Source organism: Parasteatoda tepidariorum, chromosome 3 (genome assembly GCF_982258835.1).
Source record: "Parasteatoda tepidariorum strain Cologne lab strain chromosome 3, Ptep-v5.0, whole genome shotgun sequence".
Classification (NCBI taxonomy): Eukaryota; Metazoa; Arthropoda; class Arachnida; order Araneae; family Theridiidae; genus Parasteatoda; species Parasteatoda tepidariorum.
Genome location: NC_141757.1, coordinates 41,574,923 through 41,601,025, shown reverse-complemented (window position 1 = coordinate 41,601,025; position 26,103 = coordinate 41,574,923). Strand labels below are relative to the sequence as shown.

General features: G+C 29.4%; 1 protein-coding gene across 2 annotated transcripts in view; it reads left to right on the top strand.

The window, feature by feature from the left end:
• Window positions 1-26,103, top strand: part of LOC107448013 (atrial natriuretic peptide receptor 1) — a 257,847-nt gene that overhangs the window by 159,053 nt on the left and 72,691 nt on the right. The window contains exons 3-9 of one of the 2 annotated variants that reach the window (XM_087159150.1): window positions 5,035-5,227; window positions 7,123-7,258; window positions 17,479-17,570; window positions 19,229-19,364; window positions 22,054-22,138; window positions 23,788-23,917; window positions 26,026-26,100. In XM_087159150.1, the coding sequence (XP_087015276.1) occupies window positions 5,035-5,227; window positions 7,123-7,258; window positions 17,479-17,570; window positions 19,229-19,364; window positions 22,054-22,138; window positions 23,788-23,917; window positions 26,026-26,100 (847 nt within the window). The remainder of the gene's footprint in view (window positions 1-5,034; window positions 5,228-7,122; window positions 7,259-17,478; window positions 17,571-19,228; window positions 19,365-22,053; window positions 22,139-23,787; window positions 23,918-26,025; window positions 26,101-26,103) is intronic. The other variant, XM_087159151.1, reaches the window with a different exon arrangement.

The following is a 26,103-nucleotide window of genomic DNA, read 5'->3' as shown; positions in this document are numbered from 1 at the left end:
ATGCCGGAAGAGTGATCGATGAAACCATGGGAATATATGATTGGACCATCATGAATCAAGAATGTCAAAAAGTACTTACTCTAATGAGCGATTCGTACTTTGCGTGTAGAAAGAATGTTACATTAAAAAGATAGGATATTAAAAGCATTATGGTAAGCTGATCAATACTTTCTGAGAAAACAATCGACAAAATGTATGAATGGTAAACTAAATTATATATATATATGTATATATATATATATATATATATATATATATATATATATATATATATATATATAAACAATAGTTCATGTATATATATATATATATATATATATATATATATATATATATATATATATATATATATATATATATATATATATATATATATATATATATATATATATGAACTATTCTCTTTTAACCTTTGAATTGTTCCCTTCTTATAATTCAATTATTGCTTTAACTTTTCGTCGTCCTAGCGAGAAAGGAATTTTCATTCAGATACTTGTAAACATGTACGTTTACGCTTTCATGCATATGACAGCTCATACACTTGATTTTTAAATTATTTGTTGCCATTGCGAAAAGAAATAATGACTTTCCTTGCACTATCGTACATCTTTTGCTTTTCTAAATTCTACATTTTAGCATTTTGGAATGGTTTGAATTTAGTGTTTAATGCCCATTCCTTTTTTGAGACATTAATTATTTATCTTTTCTGTTTACTTTTCGAAACATCACAAGAATATGAATTGTAAATTAAAGTTTATGAAAACTCACTTAAACACATAATAACTTGTATTATTTAACTAATTTGCTTTTAAACTTTTAATGTCATCGAGTAAAATAACATTTCTGTACAATAAAAATTCAAAATATACAAAAATCAATTTCTTATCAAAATATTAATGCAGTTGAAAAAGTTCTTCAAGCATATGAAATAAGATAGCGCAAAATTATCTATTTTTTTGAATACATCAGAAAGAAAACTTTCTCCTCTCAGAGAAAAATAGGGGTTCTATTTTTAGAGAGTGCCTATTTTTTTCAGCTTGCAGAAACATCCTATACTAAGTTTTAAAAATTCTGTGTTTGTCTAGTGTAATAAGGTTGATTTTGATTATTAAAGGCATTATCAATGGATCAATGGACTTATTTTATTAATTGACCTTTATTGGGAGACAAAATATTGTGTTCAATAATTTTACATAAGCCACCATCTGCTACGTGTCAAAAAATAAATAAATAAATGAAGAAAAAAAGTAAGTGAAACTACTTATAGAGAGGGATCCTGCATAATTTTTCAATACAATTCCCTTTTGAGCAAAATCTCAAAGCTGTCTTGAGGTAATTGCTTTTCTTAACAATATGTATCGAAAGAATAATAGAATGAATTTGTTTTCCCTTTCTGAAGTGAAACAAAGAAATGAGTTTGTTTGATAAGATTATCGAAAAAGACACAAAGTTCATCGATTGAAAAGTCCTGTTTCATTTTTAACCTTTCCTATTAACGAAATAACATTCGTAAAATGCTTTTTTTTCTTCTTTTTTTAAGTTGCCTCGGCTGAATTTTTCATTTTAGATTACTTTAGAAATTTTTGTGTTATGAAGTTTTCAAGTCGTTAAAACCTTTATAAATTGCATTTGAATAAAAGGAAGAGATTAGATGAAAGTTATTGTGAGAAAACAAGAGTAGTACATAACGCTATAGTTGTATTATTGAATTTTCCTTTATTTACTTCAACACTTTATTTTTCTCAAGAAAATTTAATTAATGCATTATTATTGAACCTGTAATTAAAAGTTTGCGTAACACATCAAGCCACTGTTCAAACATCTTCTAACATTTTGATATTTGGAACTAAACACTGATAGAAATATTGATTCAACTCTTACCTATGTTTTACTTTACTGCACTTTACTTTACTTTACTTTACTTTACTGCAATCTAGCTAAGTTTCACATTTCATCTTTCTTAAACTGTTGATTACACGATATTATGTTCTAAATTAATCAGAAAAATGATTCAGTTTAACAATTTATTAAGGTTTTAGTAAGTATTTTCGGTATTATGGTTCAATGTACAGTGCGCTAAAAAAATGGACCACCCTGTGTAACTTTTTATTTAATGATCGTATCCTCACGTTTTAGGACTCAATCTTAATGGCTCGATAGGGTGACCTCAAATATGCTAATAAATAGGTGCATGCTAAGTTTTAAGATACGGAATCAGGCACAAAAACGTACTTTCTCTGAATAAGCATACCTTTTTTTCCCGACGGATTCGGACTTCCAACCCCCAAAATGGAGGTCAGAACGTGTTAGGAGTTAGTCGCGATCTGGCAAATATGGTTCCAATTGTTTGGTTAGGAGAGTGCTCCAAAAATCGGAAACCTGAATCTTAATTTTACTTTTTGCGTATTTTGCTATATCTTCAACGAATTTTTCTGCGAAATGAAAAATTTTTGCAAACAATTATTAAATTCGTTTATCCAAAAGTAACTTTTAATAATTTTTTAATTAGTTTTATTATTGTATTTAAGAATGGTAGAAAAATTTTGAATTTCAAGGTATACGTTTTTTGCATCATTTTCAGAAACGTAATTTTCTATGGCAAAATAGAAAATTTTAGCCGAATCGGCGGAATCGTAACTGAGAAATCACATTTTAAGTATCTGCATTTTATGAAATTCTATTTCTCAGAAACTATTCGATCAATTTAGCTCAAATTTTGTATTTTCCCAACTAAATTTTCATTCTTTGAAACGAGGCAAAAGTTGCATGCCTTAGAATTTAGCCTTTTATTTTGGCCATTCTTAAATAAAATAATAAAAAGTAACAAATATTCAATAAAAGATATTTTTTTGCGCCGAATTATTTTTGGAGTAAAGGGTCTAAACTTTGGGCCACTCTCCTGACCAAACTATTGGTACCGTATTTCTGAGATTTCGGCTACCTCCTATATTTTGTGGGTCAAAAATCTGAATTCGTAGGAAAAAAAGGTATGTTTATTCAGAGAAAGTACGTTTTTGTACCTGATTTTATAATTTTAAATATCGTTTGCACTAAATAATTAGCGTATTTAAAGTAAATTTCTCTAGAACCATTAAGATTGAGTCCTAGAACGTGGAGATCCAATTATTAGATCGAAAGTTTTTCAGGATGGTATCGTTTTTTTCTTCTTTTTTGTGTGCACTGTGCGAATACGTTTTAAAGTTGAACAAATTTACTAGATGCGTAAGAACGTGTGTAACGTGTGTGCGTAAAGAACGGAAAACTTAATTTGAAGCTTTACACATACTACTCAAATTCTGACAGAGTATCATGCTGAATTATATTTATCGGGATAGAACCGATTTAATTGTTCATGGTGTTTATAAAGTCCCGGACCCATTTTGATGCTTAATAGCTCATAAAGTAATAAATATAGATTAAAATTAATAACATAAATGGTTAGATAGACTCAAAAAGTTTCATGACCCTTGTCAATGACCTTCTACTTGTGCCCCCTTTGTCGCACGGCGAATATCAAGTCGATAGTCAATTTCACGCCAGGTAGCGGCAAGCATGTCGGCATCCACAGAGGCTATTGCGGTTGTAATTCCGACTTTTAGGTCACCAATGTTCGACGCGATCCTCCTGTAAACATTGTCCTTTGTAACAAAGAAAAAAGAAAGAAAAAAGTCCAGCGTCATTATATCAGGTGATCTGGATGGCCAAGGAATTGAACCTCCTCGCCCAATCCATCTTCCTGGAAAATGGTCATTCAATGAACTACGAACGATGATACCCCAATGAGGCTGAAGCTCTTCTAGTTGTGGAAATACGAAGTTTTCCAACATGTCTAAGTATACGACTGATGAGACCGTCTCCTCTATAAAAATGAAAGGCCCAATGACTCGGTCGTGCATTAGTCCACACCACACATTCTGCAATCACAGGAGGATCGTGTCGAACATTGATGACCTAAAAGCCAGAATTACAACCGCAATAGCCACTGTGGATGCCGACATGCTTGACGCTACCTGGCGTGAAATTGACTATCGACTTGATATTCTCCGTGCGACAAAGAGGGCACACGTAGAAGTTCATTGACAAGGGTCATGAAACTTTTTTAGTCATTCTAACCATTTATGTTATTAATTTTAATCTATCTTTATTATTTAATGAGTTATTAAACATCAAAATGGGTCCGGGACAATATAAACACCCTGTATATTATGACCAAAGATAAATAGTAGACATGATATCATGAAATTGGTAAGAGATTTTAGCACAAAATTGCTTTTGTCAGTTTTAATATTTAATAAATAGTTTTTGCAATATTTGGCATTTAAATATTCGGTAAAAATTCAGAATAAATATAAAGTGGTGAAAATAAAACCTTTTCTATAACAATATTAAATAAAGTATGATCAATAATTCACGCTCATAAAATATGCATTACTTTTCATTTAACAAAATCTCTTAGATTGCAAATATGGTTTTGTTTCCCTCCTTAGTTGAAATTACTTCATTAGTGAAACTAAGAAATGATAGGATATAACGATTCCATCAATACAAGTTATCAATAATTCGTTAACAATAGAGTTCCATTGTTTCTAACTATGAAAAGCAATATAACAATGTTTTCAAAATAAGCTACTGTGCACAGCTGTAAAATAGAGCAATTATTAATTAATTAGCATACGATCATGCAAATATTTTCTGTTTTAATAGTCTGACACTGTTTCTGTTTTAATAGTCTAGTAAGGTCTATAGCTTTACCAATCAGCATCGTTATCTACTGACAGACATTTTTACTAATTTTAATACTTGATTGAAATAAATAATTCAACTTCCTAAGCAGACTGTAAAATAAAACTACTCAGTACTATCTTTTTGCGATTTTTTTAATCGGTTTTTCGCATTGATGATAATTTTTTGAAACATACTTTATTTGAGAATATCACACACAGAAAGCGTTATTATATTTAAACTTCCGGGAAATGAAACTCTTTGTTTGAAAAGTGAGTTATTAGTCACTATATAGTTTGTTTTTCTTCCTAGTAAAAACGAAAGTAGAAGACCCTGGTATCGTGAATCCGATACGAAGGAAAAAAACAACGAGGCCCGAGCAGCTTATGAAGCTCTGATTACAGTGACAGCGAGAATACCAGAAACAGCAGAGTACGCCGAATTTTCGAAAGGTGTGAAACATCTTGCATTAAAGAAATTTGGAAAACCTTATGGAAAGGAAGAGGTAAAGTTTTTACATGTATATGAAGTGAATGTTCTAAATTGATGGACTAAATCCCTAAAATTTAAATGTAATCGTTTCTAGTGTATAAATACACTAGCATGCAAGGCAATGGTGGTACTCAAGGACGCATTGTTTCAGTTGTATTAAAAGAATCTTAATAAAACGGAAAATATACGCTGTTTGTATGGTGAATTCAAGATTTTGGTTTTAAAAAAATATATTTCAAAATTTTGAAAACATTTGGTTTTGTAACGAAGTAAAAAGAAAAGTAACAGCTCAAAAATCAATGAACAGCTGAATAATTACCGACCCAGCATGATCATCAGATCTGAATCCTCGAGGTTTTTTTATTCTGTGACCCTATCACCCATTATTAATTTGCAGATTGACTTGCTGGGTTTTCATAACAATCCCGCTTATCAAGGAATTGTCACTGAACTTGACATGAAAGTAAACACTGTTTTTCATTTCCTCTTCATTCCTATTAGTATGTTGCACGTGGCCAGTGATTACGTGGTGCTATGTTTTCATCCTCTTTCTCGACAAACAAGGTATGCACATAGAGCAAATGGCTGTGCAAATAAATAAAATATTCGGTTTTTCTTTGATTCTTGAGTTGCTGTCTTCCTCTTTACATCATTACACAGCCATCTGTTGGAAACATTTCGACTTATTTTTCAGCGGAAACTTCAGCCTCATAATCTAAATAACAATTAAATGAAGTATTCGCATCCATTTAGTGGAACCATGCCTTCAACATCAGAGTACCATCATTTAATTTTCTCAAAATTGTAATATCCCTGTAAAAAAAAGAGTTTCTTAATAATAAGCAAGAATGTTCCAAAATGGATCCAAAATAAATAATAACCGTATTTGAAAACCCCGTGTATTCAAAATTGAAACAGCATATATAATTTCTGAGAAAAAAGGGGTAATCTCAAAAGTGGTGTGGAAGGAGAAATGTGCGAGAGAAATATCCATTTCTGACAGCACCATTTGAACTTAGGATTGTAGTAGGATGCTCTATCATAGTTAAGCATATAAGCACAAGGGGAGATAGGATGGTTTACCTAGTGGCTACCGCAGGGACACATGATGACTAACTAATTTACAATTTCAATAGTATAAGGAGTTGCAATTTGGAAAATATGGCTCCAATATTTTGATTAAGAGTAATTTTAATTTCACTTTTTGCTATATTTAAAAAGGAAAATTGGAGTGAATGAAATGCATGTCCTGATGCGTCATTACATCCAGTAAATCTATGGATGTTTTAGCTCAAGAATGTCCTTCCATGGCAAGAAAAAAGAACGTTGATGTACAGTTTATATCGTAGAAAATTCATATGCAAAAAAATAAGATATTTCTTTTCCGCAATTCATCATGCTCTCTTCTAGTTAATTCAAATAGATTGGTTGTTTTTTTCCTTAGCATCTGAGATTTTAGCATAGCAATTGAGTACCTGATACTAAAAATAAGAATCAGAACCAAATTTAAAATGTCTAAAAAACGAACGGCAACCTTAATTGTATAAAAATATCTAATATTCTCCAATGTGTTATAAAATCTAGAAATAGTGTTTTGAGAAGACATAGATGTTGGGTAACTCTTCTGCAGTTGTAATTATCAGAGGCTTGTTGCTTCAGAACTCAAAAGAAACCAAATTTGATGTAATCGTTTTAAACAGCAAAAAGTTAATTTATAAAAGTGGAGAGATGTTTTAATTTAACTGTGGAAATTAAAGTGTACAAATAATCTATTTGAAATTACGATCAAGAATAATTGTAATTCAGTACTCAATATTATGTAGACAGTTAAGCTTATTGAATTTTAGTATTTATGCTGTAGTATTATTTATACTTCAGTTTTTAAAAGGATAATATGAATTATTTCAGGTTAACATATATGTTACTGCTTTTCATGATGCTGTCATACTTTACTCCCTTGCTTTGAATGAAACCTTAAGTGAAGGATATAGCTTAAAGAACGGAACAATTGTGACGCAAAAAATGTGGAATAGAACATTTGAAGGTAAGTTCATTTGTTTTCTGATGAAGCTCTGATATGGTCAAGTTGACATCAGTATAAAGGAATTGCATACCATTTTAAACGTTTAGACAGTTGCTACTGTTGAGAATTTTTAAAACAAATTTTTCTGCTTTGTATTTAGTACCGAAATGTTTTTGTGGAGAATAAAATTGGTTTTCAAAGCCAATTAGATCACTGTGAATCGAAAGAATTAAATAGGTTTTAAATAACAAATAAAAAATCTGTAAAAAAATAAGCGTTACAAACTATCAAAATCAAATAGAATCATGAAAATATTTTAGAAAATAGTTCATCGGAAACTTAAACATATTTTAATATTAATTAATAATCAACATGCCTTCCCTTCGATTTCAGAACCTATTTCACTCATTTTGGGCAGTTAGGTACTTTATTAAAGTCACACTAGAGATGGCTATTGGTGACGTTCTGGGAAACATCCCTGAGGATGATCCGGAAACATGACATCGCAATTTTGATCCTCTGCAGAGGGGCACTCGTTTTGTGATAGATTTACCTTTACTCTCTAAGCCAATCTGTTATAATTTTTCTATTATTTTCACAATTCATTATACATCTAGAATGAAACAAAGAGAAGAAACAAAGAAAAATGAAACAAAGAGAGCACCTTTATAATTTTTGAACCAATGAATGGATTTTTCAGCCGGGATAGGCTGGTTGGTAGGGCACTGGGCCCATGTTCAAGTGGCCGTGGGTTCGATCCCTGCCAGCCGAAGACTCCCCATGTTGTAAATGGTGACTGATGCACGTTAAATCTGTCGAGTCTCAAAGTCCTCCATGTTCCCATAACAAATCAATACCTCTGGGGGTACTGAATTGGAGATTGATCGTTCTCTGATTCAGGTCAAAATTACTATCTGTGGATGAATGAATGGATGTATGAATGGATCAACCCTTTAAACGGGTGTGACGCATGGGTGTGGCAGAAGTCGAATTCTTGGACATAGATGGCGCCACTGGAAAACAAGAGCAATCGCACCCCCTCTGCCTTAATGGCATACGTCAACAATGGATTTTCCTATACACTAAAATTGAATTTTCACGTACTACTATTCTTCCTGAAATTAACCTTAAACCTGCTAAATTTTTTTACAGATTATATTTTAAATTATTAAATCAGACTCAAAACTTTATCTGAATAAACATACCTTTCTTTTTTAATCAGGATTCTGTACCCTCAAAATAAAGGGGGTAACTGTAATTTGAAAAATATGATATTAATAGTTTACACATGAAAGTGATCAAATATTCGTTCCCCTTTAACGTTAGTTCTCTTCTTTTGTACTTCGCCACACATCGAGAATTTTTAAGCAAATCAAAAACTTCAAATAACTAATTTCTTTAATTAATGAAATTCATTAATCCGAAGAGTAAATATAAACTAAATATAAATATAAATTTATAGCAAAATAAAAATTTTTATAAACAATTAAAATACAAGTTTTCGGCAAATTCTTTCTACACCCATACCATATTTGAATAAGTATGCAAGTAAGTCAATCTTTCTTTGATTTAAACTCTGGTCTAATCCTATATGTAATTATTCTGCCATATTGGTTACTATATCTCTATATTATCATATGAAAAATACCCCGAAAGAAATACTATATTTAAGTATTTAAAAAATGACATTTGAAATGGGAAAAGTGAATATTTTGTTTAAATTGACTTATCTTGAAGAAGTTAATATCTCAAAAACGTACGAAGACTGAGTGTTTTATTGCCTATAAAGTTTAGCAAAAATTCTGCAAATTATGTATGATTATCCATTTCTTTTGCAAATGGAACAGAATATTACCTGATTAAAACATATTAGCTTCAAAAATAAGGGCCCATTTTCAAGACTAGCCTGACGTGAATTTGAAGATACAAAAGCGATTTGAAATAAAGACGTAAAGTTACCAGCAAAAATGGGAAAATAAAGGTGAGAAAACTAAATTAGAAAACCACAGTAGTTCAGAGAGAACAAAAAGATGAAAAACATAATAAGAAAAACCAAAGTGTCCAAGAGCGAAAAATCAGCTTAAAATGCATTTCCATGAGCTATAAAATAATTGTTAAATGCAAAAAAAAATAATAACTTTTTAAGCCTCGTTAAATTCACTAAAAGAGGAAAAACTATAACTAAACACTTTTCAAAGTTAAAATAGTTCAAAAAATATTTTATAATATTAACCACACGCAAAGAAAAAATAAATTTTCCCTCAAATCGAATTGTAGTTTCTCAATTAATTAATTGCTCTTTTCAGAACCTTTAAAAAATGTTCGCAAAACACACTAGTACTTAAACTATTGTATTTTTCATAAAAATTGTAGTCATGCAATCAGAGAAAAACTACAAAATGCTATTTACTTTTGATATAAGTTTTGAAAGTTAATAATAGGAATTATTTGAGTAAGTTTACTTATTCTAGTACACATTAAGTCTCAAAAGTTTAAAATAAATTTTGTATTACGAATGAATTACTTTCAAACTTCTTAAATCTTAAAGAATTTAAACATCATTTTCAAGTATCATTAATTTTAAGAGAAATATTCAATTAATTTGTAATTTTAATTTATTTTAAAAGTATCGAGCTTTCCAGTTGTGAGTTTTTAGAATCCTTAGTATCAAGTCATAGTTTTGTTGTCATATTGATTTTTTATAAATTTCAGATAAATGTAACAACTAGCCAAAAATAAAAATTTCCAATCTTAAATTGCATTGCGTTAGATTAAGTTAAAAAAAACCTATTAAAAGCTTATTCAGATATTTTGGAGAAGCATTAAAAGCACGAAGAGAAGCAAAGTTGTAATTAAAAATATGTAGAAAGAAATTTGTCTTAAATAGTATCTCCCAAAAATCGAGCATTTCTTAAGTGATTGTTCAACGAGTATCCTCAAACTTAAAACTTCTTTGGTATAAATTTGACTATATTTTTTATTTTCCTATTTTATGATTTTCTATTTTTTCTCTTCTTTCTTAGAGTTTTAAAGTGTTCGACCACTTTCCCACTTATTCAAACCTTATTTTTTTAGCATTTGAGCTTTCGCGCACACAATCATGAAAGAAGAAAAGAAAAGTTTAAAAAGTAAAACCATCCACTAGAGCCATAAAAAAGTTTATCTTCTTTTTTTGGATACTAAATTATACTTCAAATATTTTAAAGAGATTTTGCGATACTGTAAAACGTGCCAATGTTGATGAATACAAAGTCGATTTTTTTCCTATAGAATAAGAAATACCAAACTTTGAAAGCAACTGTGTATTCGTGAAAAACAAAATTTTACTAGCACTTTGTTTCTCAAAAATCTATTTCATATTCTAAACATAGCATCAAATAATGAATATGTATATCAAGTTTTTGTTCGGAAACATTTTTGAATAAATTCACAGTTTTAATTTACATTTTACAGTCAAAAACAATGCATAAACTTTTATGTAATATAACAATAAAAAAGCATGTCTAGTACATACTTTTAAGATACATACTTTTTAAGATAGATTAATCAGAATATTTCTCAAGCAATATGTAGTCTATAAATTACAGAATTTTGAATGACTTTCCTGTTTCCTGCAAACGACACTATTTTAGTCTATAAGCTGAATGATTAATAATATAATGTACTGAATATTTGGCTCTAAGTAATCAATTTGTAAAAAAAAAATATTCTTAGTTTCGAATTAATCTATTTTTAACATCTCCAAAAGTCTTGTTATAAAGGTTATCAATTTTCAGTAACTTTCACTCTAAAACCAAGGACATGCACTGTTTTCATTTTGCGGTTTTCAAACCTATTTGCTACCTGGCAAATAATCTTATCAAGATAAGAAAATAACCTTATTCGTTCTGTATATCTTTATATAACTTTCTCTCTAAAAACGAAGGTGAGCAAAATTTCTATTTTCCGAAAAAGACCGCGAGCTATTTCACTAATTAAAGCTGAAATTCAATAAAAGAGGAAAAACTATAACTAAACACTTTTCAAAGTTAAAGTAGTTCAAAAAATATTTTATAATATTAAACACACGCGAAGAAAAAATAAATTTTCCCTCAAATCGAATTGTACTTTCTCAATTAATTAATAGCTGAACCCATGAAACCCATGGGCTATTCAGTATGTGTTCTTGCAAGTAAGAGAGCAACCTATGAACAATCTTAGAAACATCCGTCTTTATTCTTGTATTCTTGCCTCATTTCCGTCTGTCTTATATTACACTGCGGTGTAATTGGAAAAACAACGGCTTCACGATTGATTCAGAGAAAAGTGGTTTGACAACTTTTCTCCTCCTATTGCTAATGCTATGAATGCTAAAATAAAAATTCGAAAGACTAAAGAAATTGTAAAGAAAAAAAAATTTTTTTTTTTGCAATATATTTAGCTTAATATATAAAGATGCCAAATATTTAAAAATCTCAATTTTGATATATTTTGTTGCTTACGTTGATTGTTCAATCGCATGGCAGTACAGCCCTTCGCAAGAAACTTTTCCATTTGCCTCAAGTCTTGTGAATGACTTTATAACAAGTTCTTGGATGTAAACAAAGTACGGTTTCTGCTTTATTAGTTTTAAAATAACATGAGCGGGAGAATTTTCGGGTCTATTATCTCCCTAGCCCCTTTTTACCTGCTATTTGAAATATAGGAAAGCAGAAGAGGTAAACACTTTGTCTGAGGTTAAGAACTCGTATCAAGATGTAGCGGGTCAAGACTTGTTACAAAGTGGAAAAGCTGTTAGCAAATTATCTAAATTATTTTGCTTACTCATTTACTAAAGACAAATACCAGCAACTCGTCTATTTGCCACCATGGGTCTTGACCTGCTTCATATAGGCAAGCGTTCTTCTAAGCATGGTTATAATGCCTTACACTCTAATTTTTTCAAACCTTTCTTACGTCCACGTGACTTGAGGAGTTCAAATTGGCTCAGACCGTTCAGAACGAAGGAAGGCAGAAACCGAACTCTGTAGGCAGTTAAGAACGAGTACCAAGGTGACGCTTATCAAAGCACGTGCAAAATTAAAAGTTTCTGGTGACTGACCTAATGCATTACAACTTAAACTAATAAAAAAATGATAAGCTTGCTTACTACCAAACCAATACTTACAATCAGTCTTTGAATTATTAAATACTAACTCATTTCTCCACAAATTCATTGCTTAAACGTAGACAATAGCTATCAAAATAATTAACTGTCATATGACCTGCCAATTCGCTAATTCGAGTAAACTTATTAATTTGTTTGATAACTTCCTGTCTCATACTATCTAACTTCCTTAACAATATATCCTCTCAAAAGGATTTAAATATGAGATAAAAAATGGAACATAAATGAACTACATTTCTAATACATTACCTTACTTAAATATTAATTAACTCATTCATACTTATAACTAGTTAACTAAAGCACAGTTGGCTCAATTATTAACAAACTAATCTCTCCGAAAATATGCATTTCATGAATGCAGTATTATTATGAAAATTAACACTGCTTAAATAAACTATGAAACAAGCGAGAAATGAATCACAAATATACTTAAATAAAATTGAATACAAGTTTCGACATTGCAAATGGATGTTATTTTAAGTGAACGATAGGATTGCGAAATCTATTTCTTATTAATTTTAGCTTGGTTCTCCTTTTGTGTATCATTATCATAAAATTGCAATTCTTCTTAAGGGGACACGGGACCTTGAAATCATAAAATTTTCAAAAAAAAATTTTTTTGTTAAAAATCTAAAGATAGTCAGCCTGAATCATGTGTTGTTCAAATTTTTTCGATACGATGATTTTTTATGATTTTATAGCTATTTTTCTGAAAAGTGGGCGTGGCACTTTTGACGTTCCATAAGCTGTCTGTTTGTTTACATTGTAGTTATCAAGCTTATTTTGATTTTTTTTTTATGTTCAAATCAATATTTCTATAAAATATTTTTTAATTTGTATAGCATATAAATTAATTAATATAGCATTAATAAATTAATTAATTAATATGGCATTAATAAATTAATTAATTAATATAGCATTAGTATATAAATTTTCCAGCATGTTATCGAAATTCTGCAATATGCTTTTCCTATGTCAATGTCAATAATTTTTTTATTTATCTGGTATCAAATATATTATTTGTTTTATTAAAATTATAGAGAATAATGTTTTTAGTGTAATTTTTATGCACACAAAAATAATATTTTTTCTTTGTTTCAAGGTTACATATGACATATTGATATGATGCATAACGAACAATATTTTTATGTAAAAATCGTTTGTATTGGTAAAAATTTAGCATTTATTATATTAAGAATACATCGGACGCTCTTTTTATATTTTAAGCATGATATTATAGCTATTACAGTGAGTTTTAGTTAATTTACACAAAAAAAGTAGTTTTTCTCCGTTAACTTTTTTTGCATAATTTACATCTATAATTTGTCCCTTGTGTCCGAATAATTGAAAATTTTGCCTGAAAATTTTTCATATGCTTCATATGACTGCTATAAAGACAATGTAGCATTGTTTTCACGAAATATTAATTATAAAGTTTTTTATACAACTTTAACTGTAGGAGGAAATGAAAATTTTCGAAAAAAGAGCGTCGGAACTAAAAAAAAATTTTTTTCTCAAAACCTTTTGAAGTGAAACAATAACTGATGCTAGAGAGTCTTTATATCATCATTATCTATCTATAGAAAAAAGTTTAAATTATTTGGATGAAATTTCAGACACAAGGGACAATTTTTGTATTTTTTTAAAATTTTCATATTTTATTAAATTTTTAAAAAAATTTTGACCAAAATTGTTTTCACTTGGCCTATTTCCTAAAATATGCTAAAAAATAAATAAATTATGTTCATAATAGTAAAATTAAATTAAAAAACAAGTTTTCATAATTTTTCATTTGAAAGGTCCCGTGTCCCCTTAATAAACTCCTGTTTGTGAAAATTGCAACACCATGAAGGAATCGTCATAATTGAATGAAATTTACTACACATTTGACTGGTAGTGGTACAAATAAATGATTAAACTTTCAAAGCAAACAAACAATAACAAGAGATCGAAATCAGTATTTTGTGTAGCCACCACGAACCACAATAAGCGCTGCTACACAACGTGGCATGGAGTCAAGCAAATTTTGAATGTCTGTCTGAGGAAGAGCATTCCATTTAGTTTGTATGCGTACCCAAAGTTCGTCTGCAGAAGCAACAGGACGAGGATCACTAGCGAGGCACCGACCAACGAAATGACACACATGTTCAATCGGTGACATATCTGGGGAATACGCAGGCCAAGGAAGAAGCTGTACTTGTCGCAATGCAAGGAATGATTGAACAGTCCTAGCAATATGAGGATGGGTATTGTCTTGTTGAAATACAGCACCTGGCAAGGCTTGAAGTCAGGGAGCAGCTTGGGGCTGTAAAACTGGGGTGATATGCTATGGCATCCCAGACCATAACTCCGGGTGTTCGTCCACTGTGGCTTTCGATAATGCACTCCGGAGGGTGGCGTTCACCGGCATAGCGTCTGACACGAATGTGGCCATCATGGTACCACAAATTAAAGCGGGATTCGTCAGAAAACACAACACGCTGCCAATCAGCACGCCAGTTCCTATGCTGATTGGCCCAATGGAGCCGCAGGCGGCTATGGCTTAGCGTGATGGAGATCCTGTATAAAGGAGTCCTTGCGCGCAGTCCACGCTGCAGTTGATGTCTACAAATTGGTGAAGCACACAATGAAACACCTGTAGCTATTGACCACTATGCTGCCAGTTGTCTAGAGGGAGCCGTACGGTCTGTCAGCACCATGCGGACCAGGTGTCTATCATCGCGAGCTGACGTGACATTTCGGGGTCCACTCCCGGATTTCCGAGTTGTCTGACACTCGTCCGTCCACTGCTTCCTAACACGCATCACTGCGCTTATGTTACGCTGCACACGAGCGGCTACTGCACGATAAGACAATCCAGCTTCACGAAGGTCGATGATTCTCCCTCTTTCAAACTCCATAAGTTGTTGAAATCTCACTCTCTTTCGTCGAAGAGGCATAAGTAACGTCTGAGCTAACGTTTACCACTAGCAGATAACCACCGATAACCATAAACGCCTCGCTACAGCCGTCTATTTATTCGGATCCATCCGCCGTTCAGAGGGCGCTGCTCAGCATACGCATACGCTATGGGTCTGAAATTCTAATCATTTGCATATTATGCTCTACTTTGCATTTCCTGAAAATTTCAGCTCACTCGCGTAAGTCCTTCATGGTGTCGCAATTTTCATCGCCCTTCAACAAGCACAATAATTAATTAGCAATGCGCAATTGTTGTAACAAAAGATTCTTTGAAAACTATCCAAGCTTTGAGAGCAGCAGCTTTGTCATAAAATTTGTATAAAACTATGTGAGACACCAACAAGTTTCGTATCCTGTAGAATATTTCCTTAGCATCGACTCAGGTAAGTCATCGTCAGATTTCTTGCTATTGTGCTTAACTAAATAGTACTTAGCTTCTACTATGTGCTGTAGCCTGCAAACACATTCGCACGAATAATATTCAGAATTATAACATTATTTTCTTTTGTAACTAAATAGCAAATGTATTGTTTCTATTCTTCAGTATAACAGATGATGTCTGGTCAAAGAAGTTACTATAAAAAAGAAGGAAATTTTCTCTTGAATAGACGTCCTATCACTATAATTTTTTTTGCTTCACAAGAAAAAATCATCTGCAAGTTTTACTACATAAAATAAAATTGCTAAAAGCCCCGTTGTGCAAGTAGTTTAGATGTGGTTTCAATAATCAGAACACTATGTCTTTGCCAGATTGTAATTCAGCTGGTCATTTTTCAACTTGCACAAATAGACATTCAAAACATTTGTTATGGATTTAATTTCAGTCAAAAACCAGAACTTAAAGTAAAAGTTATGCAGCTTGGTCGTCATACATTAAGTTTGTATTTTGATTCACATGGCAATGACTGTTTGTAAAAAAAAAACTATTTATTGTCCAGGATTTTAACAAAAGGCAACTATTAATAATCAGCATGTACGTAGTTTCAAGCACAGTAGCAAATTCGTCATTTATTGAAAAAGAGCTCAACTAGCTACTTCGGACATGGAATCTAAAATTCCATAAAATGCAACGAAAACTATTGTATGGCATTTCATTTTGACAGGATTGTCCCCAATTTCTGTTCTACAAAATATCTTAGCGATATTTGTAAATTTGTAAAATAAAAAAAGGGCTTCTTTTTAATCTTTTACATCTTTTCTTTTTTTTCTCATCTTTTGAGGGTCAAAATTACCCCTTTTGGCTGTTTTAGATTTCTCTATATTTATTTATTTTAATAATCAACTTAAAGGTATAAAACTTTGATACAGTATACTCAGAAAGTTTTTGAATGAGCCAAAAGTTATGAGCTTCAAAGATCACAAGTATCTTCAAAAATAACACAGAAAAATGTTAAAAAAAATATAATAAAAATTACCCCAACGGCACATCTAGTGTTTAAAAGAAACGATTAAACACGTTTCCAAAAACACAGTGGCTATTTTTGAGTGGCTAAAAAATTCTCTGGGCCAAAGTCACCGGTCAGAATGTACCAGCTATCTGCAAGATGAGACACGAAAAATTGATTTTTGGAACGAAATTCAGCTTCATTTATATGTAAGTATAGGATGGGTATGGATAAATATCAGAGTAGAATCTATATTCTGCATAGCATAGTAAAGTCTATGCAAAAGCAAGTATAACTGATTTTGAAATCGAAGGGAGAATAAATTAAATATTAATTACGCACAAAATGGATACAAATTTCCGATGAACAGATATCTTCCAAAATATGTGTTTGATTCAGGTATTCTAACTAGCGACTCAAATTTTGAATGCAGTGGATAAAGTAATTCGCATCAAATAAAATTAAAAAATAAGTAGTAGTTAAAGTTATTGATAAATTTAACATCATTCAACGTGTGAACTCCATATTTATATACTTATGCAGAACAATTTATCATATGTTTACTAAATATTTACGATAGATAAGTTAATCAAAATTCATTGTTTACTCTGTTATATAACAAAACACCAATACTTCAGAATATTTGACATTTCATGTAATGTATTTACTCAGTCAATAGTTAGCAAACTATTCAGATCAATGTTAATGCTGAGCTAATATTACCTAATACATCTAATTTCTCGTTTTAGGCATTACTGGAAATGTTAGCATAAATGAAAAGGGGGATCGTTTTGTAGATTATTCATTACTTGATATGGATTCTGACACTGGAATATATGAGGTAATTTGAGAAAATAATTAATAAGTGATTTTATTATCATATCCTAATCTACTAATCTCCATCAGATAAATCAGTGAACATTAACATAAATAAAATTATTGTTTGTTTTTTTAAAATTTCACGTATATATGAAATACCTTCACTTTTTAGAATTGTATATGTTTAACTCTTCACTTTCGATAAACATGCATTGTTAGTATTGAGAAAGGTTATTAATACTGTTATAAATATAAAATTTTTTATAAATAAGAGGTGATTTAAAATCTCCGATCAAAAAAGCTTCTTATATTATTACCACTGCTTTAAAATATGTAAAAAAGTTTAACAAACTATTATTTAATCAAAAAGTAAAAATAAAAATGTAATTGAAATATGAAAAATAATACCACACTCTTAATTATTGTAAAATGACAAAATAACAGTACCGGTTTGTTCATTAAACAAAATTGAAAGTCTCCTTATTTATTTTTTTAATTAATTATTTAGTACTTCTTTTTAAGTTTTGATGGGTTGTAATAATTTAGAAAATCAGAAAAGCGGATTCTGAAAAGGAAATTATTGAATTTGAAAATTAATTCTATTAAAATTAAACTTGAAAGTTTCTTTGTGTTTTCTTTTTTTTTAACTAAACACTACAGTTTTTCAATATCCTGTGCTTATAGAGGAACAAAAAGAGTGCTGTGTGTTCAAATAATTCTATGGAATAGAGCTATTTAAATCATACCTTCGTACAACTGTACCGTCTCTGATTGAGAAACATTGATTGAGAACATTGAAGAAACATTGAGTTCGGGCACCTTAGCGAGTAAATAGGAAAGATTCTTTCATATGAAGATCTATTGTCGATATTTATGTCGTTTGTATGAGCCTTAAGTTATTATTTAAGTTCATTGGTTTTACAAGTTTTTACTTTATTTTTTAACCTCCTGTGTAATAAAACCAGACTGAAGTTGCTAACAGGTTATTAAATGTATGATATAATTTTTATTTAATTTTATTGCCTTCTCCATGTTTCCTTCTAAGATAAATTTTGCTTAAGTCAAGGAAAATCACTTTAATTAAATCGCTTTTAAGAGACTTAAATCGTCTCTCATGTGATTCCAAATTGCAGAGGTTTCATTCTGAAGTGACGGTTCAATTCCAATCACTGGATAGGGTATGTCTTTCTAAGTAATTTAAACTGCACTACTCCTAAACTGCTGTAAAGAGATAGAGAATTTATCTTATATTAACAGCTGCCAAATTCCAAGCATTCTAACTAAACGGTACAAAATCTCAGATAAAATTACTGTAAAAAGTACCAGTACTCAGTGTGCCAGTGCTTTTTAAAGCAAAATCATTTTTACCGTAATATTTTTACGGAACAAAATTTCTGGTGTATCGTAAATATTACCGTAATATTTAATGTAAAATCATTTAATCGAGGTAATTAAATAAATGTACAACGATTGAGAATACTGCACCATTCCGTGGCTGTAAATGTAGTGATTAATTTTACTGCACAAAAAGTGGTCACCATATGAAAAACACCCACATAAATAGAGAATTTAATAAAGATACTTTTAAAATTCAAAGATAAATTTTGTTTGTCTCACATAATTTCCCAGAAAATGATAGAGTGATGGATTAACTATCATAATTAATAGAGTTTATTTTAGGTTGTAGCGAACTATTATGGAGTGAGCCAAGAATTTGTGGATGTTCCAGGAAAATACATTCGATGGGCAGGTAACAGAATTTCTCCACCATTAGATGTGCCTGAATGTGGTTTTGACGGCTCAAAATGCCAAGATGGTAAAGAAACTAGATATTATTTGTGTTTTTCAGAAAGATCAGAAGAAATATACTTTTTAAATGTTATTTAACCTGAAAACTTCTTTAAGGTCAATTTAAGCCATTTTCGACCTTTTTGTTTTTTTGAGTATCATGAAATGTGATTTACTTATTAAATAAGGATATACAAATTGTTCCAACTATTACTGAGCAACTCAAAATATGACTGACTATTTGAAAAGTTAATATGGGGAAACTCAAGAAGATCTAAATGCATCGATTGCTGCTTTCTACATTGGAAACCAGAATTTTATTTCTACAAAATTTTAAAGTTACTCAAAAAGTTAATACTGCTGACTATGAAAAGTTGTAAGACAATGTTTTCAAAATAGTCAACATCTGCAGCACCAACTTTTTTCAGTTTGAACACTGAATTAATGTACTCATGTGTAAATATATTCAATCAGATTGATCTGGCATGCAGCAGAATGGTGTTTTATATTATTACTAAGTCAACAGCATCAACTTTTAACTAATTTTGTAACTTATATAGAATACTTACTGGCTTTCGTTTTTCTTTGAATCAGCCATTCTTTTTTCTTTCTTATATTTTTCCTTAAATAGTTTTGGAAATCGTTTTCCATTATGTGAAGAACTTCTAACATTTGTTAGAATCATACTGATAACTGCGCAACATTTTAAGATGTCAACTTTGTTTCTTGATGATCCTATTATCTTGATGACCTGTTATCTGGAAACTCTTAATGTTATAAGCCTTCCGCATAGTACGTTTATTTAAAACCACGATAGGTCATTGGATACCCACCCAGTTTCGAATCGAAGAGTGCCAGCTTGTATTGTAAGTAAAGGTGGTTAACACGCAACGCTGACTACATTGTATAGCCTTACCCTTCACGATCCCTCTAGTCGCCAGAATAGCAGTTATAGGAGAGTTTTATTTTAGCTAAATAAGTATAAAGGTGAGATTTTTCTAAAAAATATTTCCGTATTTTCTTCTTTTTTTTAAACTTTTATCAATACATTTTAAGTTTTGTTCATTAAATTCATTTTTCAGCATTATTATTACTATCATAGTCAAAATTTTGTTATAAAATTTGTGTACATTTTTCGGGATTGTCCCAATAGGACATCTAACTTATTTATCAGAGTAGTTACTATACGGATCGATAGATGGTGCAACTATTTTTTTAAAATAATTACATTTAATATTAATAAAATGATAAATTTAATAAAAATAATATGTCATTGCTTTGTTATTATATTTTATCAGAAATTTAGATTTATACTTCCTGAATGTCATGCAACATAAATTTATGTAACTCAGCCCAAGAAAAGTCAAAAAGCCTACTCTGCCCAACCCAGTTTTTTCCACCTTGGGCTCTGGGTGCTGGTGCAAATGTTCTGGTTGAGTGGTTAGTGGAACGCGGATCCCCCTGTGTTTAGTGTTTAGTGATTGGTACTCGTTTTATCGATCCACTGAAGGAATGAAAAACTGTTGAAGTACATATCTCAAAAATTTCTTTTAAAACTAAGTTATGCTAAGGAACATGGTTGAAAACCTTTGATTATGCATAAATAAACCGACAGATCTGTTCCTAGGGTAAAATATGCCCCGTCAAAGTTTCAGCTCATCTACTTTTAAACTAACAAAAGCTTCCCAGCATGTATTCGTGGTGTAATGTCTCAGTTGTAAGTCTTCTGATAAAATGATCTGGGATTCAAATCTGACATCGGACGAATGAATTTTATCTCTAACTTTCAATTCTAAGAAAGGTTGATAATTATTTAATATGTATTATTCAATTCATAAATTATTATTCATTAATTTAAACAAATTTTTATAAGAAAAAATAAATCTTTCGAAGCAACATTTATTAACAGATATTTATTTTTTTATTAAAATGTATGGATTAATTTAATAAAAATTATAATTAAAAATTGAAACTGAAATTTTGTAATTTACAGATCATTTAAAAAATTTTCAATTTGAAATTATTCATTTTTTTAAAATAATCCATATATTTTAATTAAGAAATTAATATCTTTTTATGCTTTTTTTATTTAAATTTTCTTTAAAAAAATAATTTTAGTTAAAAATTCATCTTTTATAAATTTAAAAATCATATTAAATATTTATCAAACCTATCAGAAGAGAACATTAGAGATAAAATTATTCACACCAGCTGGAATTCGAACTAAGGGACCTTTCAGGCGAAAAGTGGTCATTCTTACCATTACTTCACAAATATTAAACATTAAGGTATTCTTCTCAGTATAAAAGTCATTAAACTTTAACTTTAATGGGGCATACTTTTCCCTTAAAGCAAACCTGGTGGGTAATTTGAACCTCATCTAAAATTTTCAACCATGCTTGTTTCAATAGGAATTTTCGAGGTGCGTATTTTCTTTGGAGGTCAACCTTGCCTCTATAAATTCAATGATAAATAGAAGTAGGCTAGAAGAAAATATACGTTGGCGTAGGGCAGAAGAAAGATAGATAAAATGGTGGAAGAAGAAATGTTAGTTAAAAATGTTAGTAAAATTTTAGTGGTGCTACCAATCGATACGTAAATTAACTTCACAGTTACGTAAAGTGGATCGCACATAAGGACAAAACCCATTTTTCTGAATAATATTTATTATAATCATTGAATCAGTTTAAATGCTTACTCTATTTTTAAACTTTTAGAATTGTTTCCTCAGTACGTAATTGTCACATCTGTTTTGAGTGGAGTAATCATTGTCTTCATCATTATGTCATTTTTTATATACAGGTAAGCTTTTCGTTTTTCATGAAACACGTTAACTTTAGATGTAATGTACAAGGAAGCACTAAAAAAATTGAATTACGCTAATTCTATTTTCATAATTAAGTACACATTTTTATGGTAGTATTTATTAATAAATATCAAAAATAAAATTCCTAATTTATAATAAAATTCCTAACTATTCCTAACTATAAAATTCCTATATATATAAATTTCCCAATTTTTTTTTTTTCTTTTTTTCAGTGGAGATAATATCTAAAAATATTCTTAAATTTGACGTCAAGTTTTAATGACTTACTTGTAACTTTCTTTCCTCTTCCAAGCTGCTTTGAACTTTCAAACCGTTAATTAGATTTTAATATTTACTTCAAGTAAATTCCTCTCAAAAAAGAGAAAAAAAGCACTTTAAGCCAATTTATAAGTACATTTAGGAACGAAAAAATGAACTTTGAACACTTTTTTGCTTCGAATGCTTCGAATGCTTTTTTTTTTAATTTTTTTTTTTTTTTATAAAAAATAAATATAAGATTTAGTTAATAAAGGAACTTCTTTTACGGATCTCTCTTATTTGTTTAATAGTCTTTTAAAGCTTTAATTTTTATCTTCTTTAAACGTTAAATATGAATATCAATTGCAGAATATTTCTTTTTTTTATTTTTTTATTTTATTTATTTTAGACAGTTCTTTATTTTAAACAATATTAATAACTATATCAATATGATTTCTAAAAAAATATATTAACAGGTAAAGCATTGTAAAAACGGGCAAAATTGAAAATTGATAAATGAGTGTGCGTTTAATTTAAATATTTTCTTTTATTAATTCACTCCTTATGAAATAATATTTAAAGATTAAAATGTTTTGATACTTAAGTTGTGCAACCAGGACAGTGGTGTAACCAGGACTTATTTTAATCCTAACTTTAATTTACGACATGAGCTTAATTTCCTTATTCAAAATTACAATTTTATGAAAAATTTGTGAAATTTTTTTTTTCTTCAAAAGATGATTACAAAAATATGGTAAAATAGATATTTCTCCAAAACTGAATTTATTATTGTAATTACTATATTTAATTTTAATGAAACTCAAATAATGCGTATACTTTGATGTATATACTTTATGTCAAGATACGATGAAACCAATTTATTTTAATTTCGCATCCAAAGTTTCTAATTAAGCGAAAATTTATAAATATTTTCAATTAAGCAGGATCTATCCTTTTCATTCAAAAAAGATAAAATATTATGCAATTTAGCACAAGTTTCTAACTTGATAAAGCAAAGAGAAAATTTGTTGTTTTGGTTATTATACTTTAATTTAATGACACTTCAAATGTATATGATTTAACTGAAATTTATGTATATCGTTTTGATTAATAAATTAATTCTCTAATAAAACTGAAATAATTTTTTAATACAAAAAATAAGAGAACATCTATATTCTTATCAGAGTTTATATTATTATTTTGCAATAAAAAAAATTGTTTAATATAAAGTCATCTTATTGAATCTCATAAAGTAGTGCATCAACAATACAAATTCGAACACATTACTCATATAATTATGTTCTTACACTTAAGAATAAAATGTTTTTAATTTAAAATAAATAGAGCGTGTGAAGGTTTTTGTAAAAAAAAATCAATTTTCTTATAGGCATTTTCAATTAGAGGCCGAACTTGCTTCCATGACTTGGAAAATTCGATGGGAAGATATTGTGGATCCAAAACATGGCATGCGAAAGCGATCGAGCTCAAGGCAAAGTTTAAATCGAATTAGTCTTGGGGTAAATACAACAATTATTATTTTTGCATCTGCAGCTTCGCATTCTACCTTCAAAACTTATTATTATTTTTTTTTAAGTATTTACTTCTTCAGAAGGCATATAATTGGTACCAAACTCAAAAATTCCATAAATAATTATTTTTTTAATTACTTTAAAAATAACGCAACTAATTATTTTCCGAATAGTGAAAATATGATGCTTTTGCTCATATTGTAAACAAGGTAAGATTTGGTTTAATTTATTTCTATATTGGACAATTTTTTCTCCATATTGAAAGAGTTAAGATTAAACTTTGAAGATTTCTTATTGCATGATCACTTTTTCTTGTTTTCTTCTTTTGTTTTATACTTTTGTTTCTGCCACGTTTATTTTTGTTATTTTACTTGAACTTGCCATTTGAAAATTCATTAAAGGTTTATAACAGTATTTCATATTTAATAAAAACTATAATATAGTAAAAATATAAAATATTAATTTTTATATATTTTTTAAGCGTTTCTGTCAAAAACATGCTAAGACCTAACTAAATTTATATTATATTTTATATCTTTTATTCAAAATAAATTAACATAAATATTAAAATATTGAAGTAGAATTAGAACAATTACTTGAGAAAAAACAAAAATATCTCTCTTTTCCAAAAATTTTCTAGCATTTTTTTTTGTTTTCTTTAATGGTAAATCAGACAAAAAGCAAAGTAGTGCTTGGCTTACATTTTTGTGGTTAAAAATGTTCAAATAGGAGTTGTTTTCATTTATTTGTTTTTTCTTACATGCGCTATTTATAAAACAAAATAAAATATTTTCTATTTCATTTCCTTCGAGGTGATTTTTATCTTTGGTCGACAGAGATCTGCAATTATCATGGGATTAGAAGACTCCAAAATAGAACATATTACAAACTTTCATTGATGTCGCGACCTCAAAATTAGGGCATTCATGTGAAAAATTCTTTTATAAAGTACCATCTTAATCCGGAGAAAATCTCGAAACTTTTATGGAATTTTATTCCAACTTTTATTTTCTACATACTGATAAATTCTTTTAATTCCTGAAAACACGTTCTTTTTTAAATAACCTTCTTTGTACGTTTTGTTCATTTTTTAAATTAACAAATAATGTTCCGTGGAACACTAGGGTTCCGTGGAACAGCAAAAATGGTTCCACGAGTTAGTACTTTTTATGAGCTGGCATTACTGAAATCTCCTATTATGTTTAGTCGCAACTTATAATTCGTAATTGACTTCATAAAGTTATTTCAAGCAAAAAGGCAAATGAAATAGAAATGGCATTTCTTAAAAAAAAAAACTAATATTTCTAACAACAATGTATAGAATAAAATATGAAAAAAACAAGCATTTTTAAAATATTATGTTAGCATTTCTTATCTCGCATTTAAAATCAAAATAAGCTAACTAAATTCTTTAATAAATAAATATGTTTTCCTAATAGCCATTTTTAATGTTTATAGCATTTGCTAATGTTAATGCTTATTTTAATAACAGCATAATGTTTATTTTAAATTCTCATTTCGAAAGTAAACCATAATTCAGATTATTCTACTTATTTTCAGATTATATATATATATAATAAAAACAAATTCATTAGAATAGATATAGCACAAGGAATGTAAATTTCTGTCTGACATAAAACTTCATTTAAGGTTATTAATGATGAAACAAGGAAAACTCTTTATTATTCTAATTTAATATTTTAAAAATAGTCTTCGATAAGTTGTAATCACCTCAATAAACTTTATCTATAAAGTCAGGGTTCCACTGAAAGAAGGTTGATTTTTAGGGTTTCGTAGCCGAAAAAAATTGGGAACCGCTTAGGCAATCAAATTGATTTTGATACTTTTAATAACGCGCTAATCAAAAATTTTTTGTAAGATTTAAAATTTTTAACCTTCTTAAAACTTGATTTGTGACCCATAATGTGAATTATTTTCTCAACTTTTAAGGAAGGAGCTACATTTAAAAAAGAGTTTTGAAAATGTATATTAAGGGCTATGATTATGTAACACTCTGCATTATTCTTAATTTTAAAATATTGTTTTGCATACATCTATGTTTCAGCTAACAGTAATTAAATTATTTCTTGTCACAGAGTTCGTGTCCATCGGATGCTTTGTCTATTGCTGATTTTAACAGACAAATCTTTGTGCGTAATGGTTATTACAAAGTA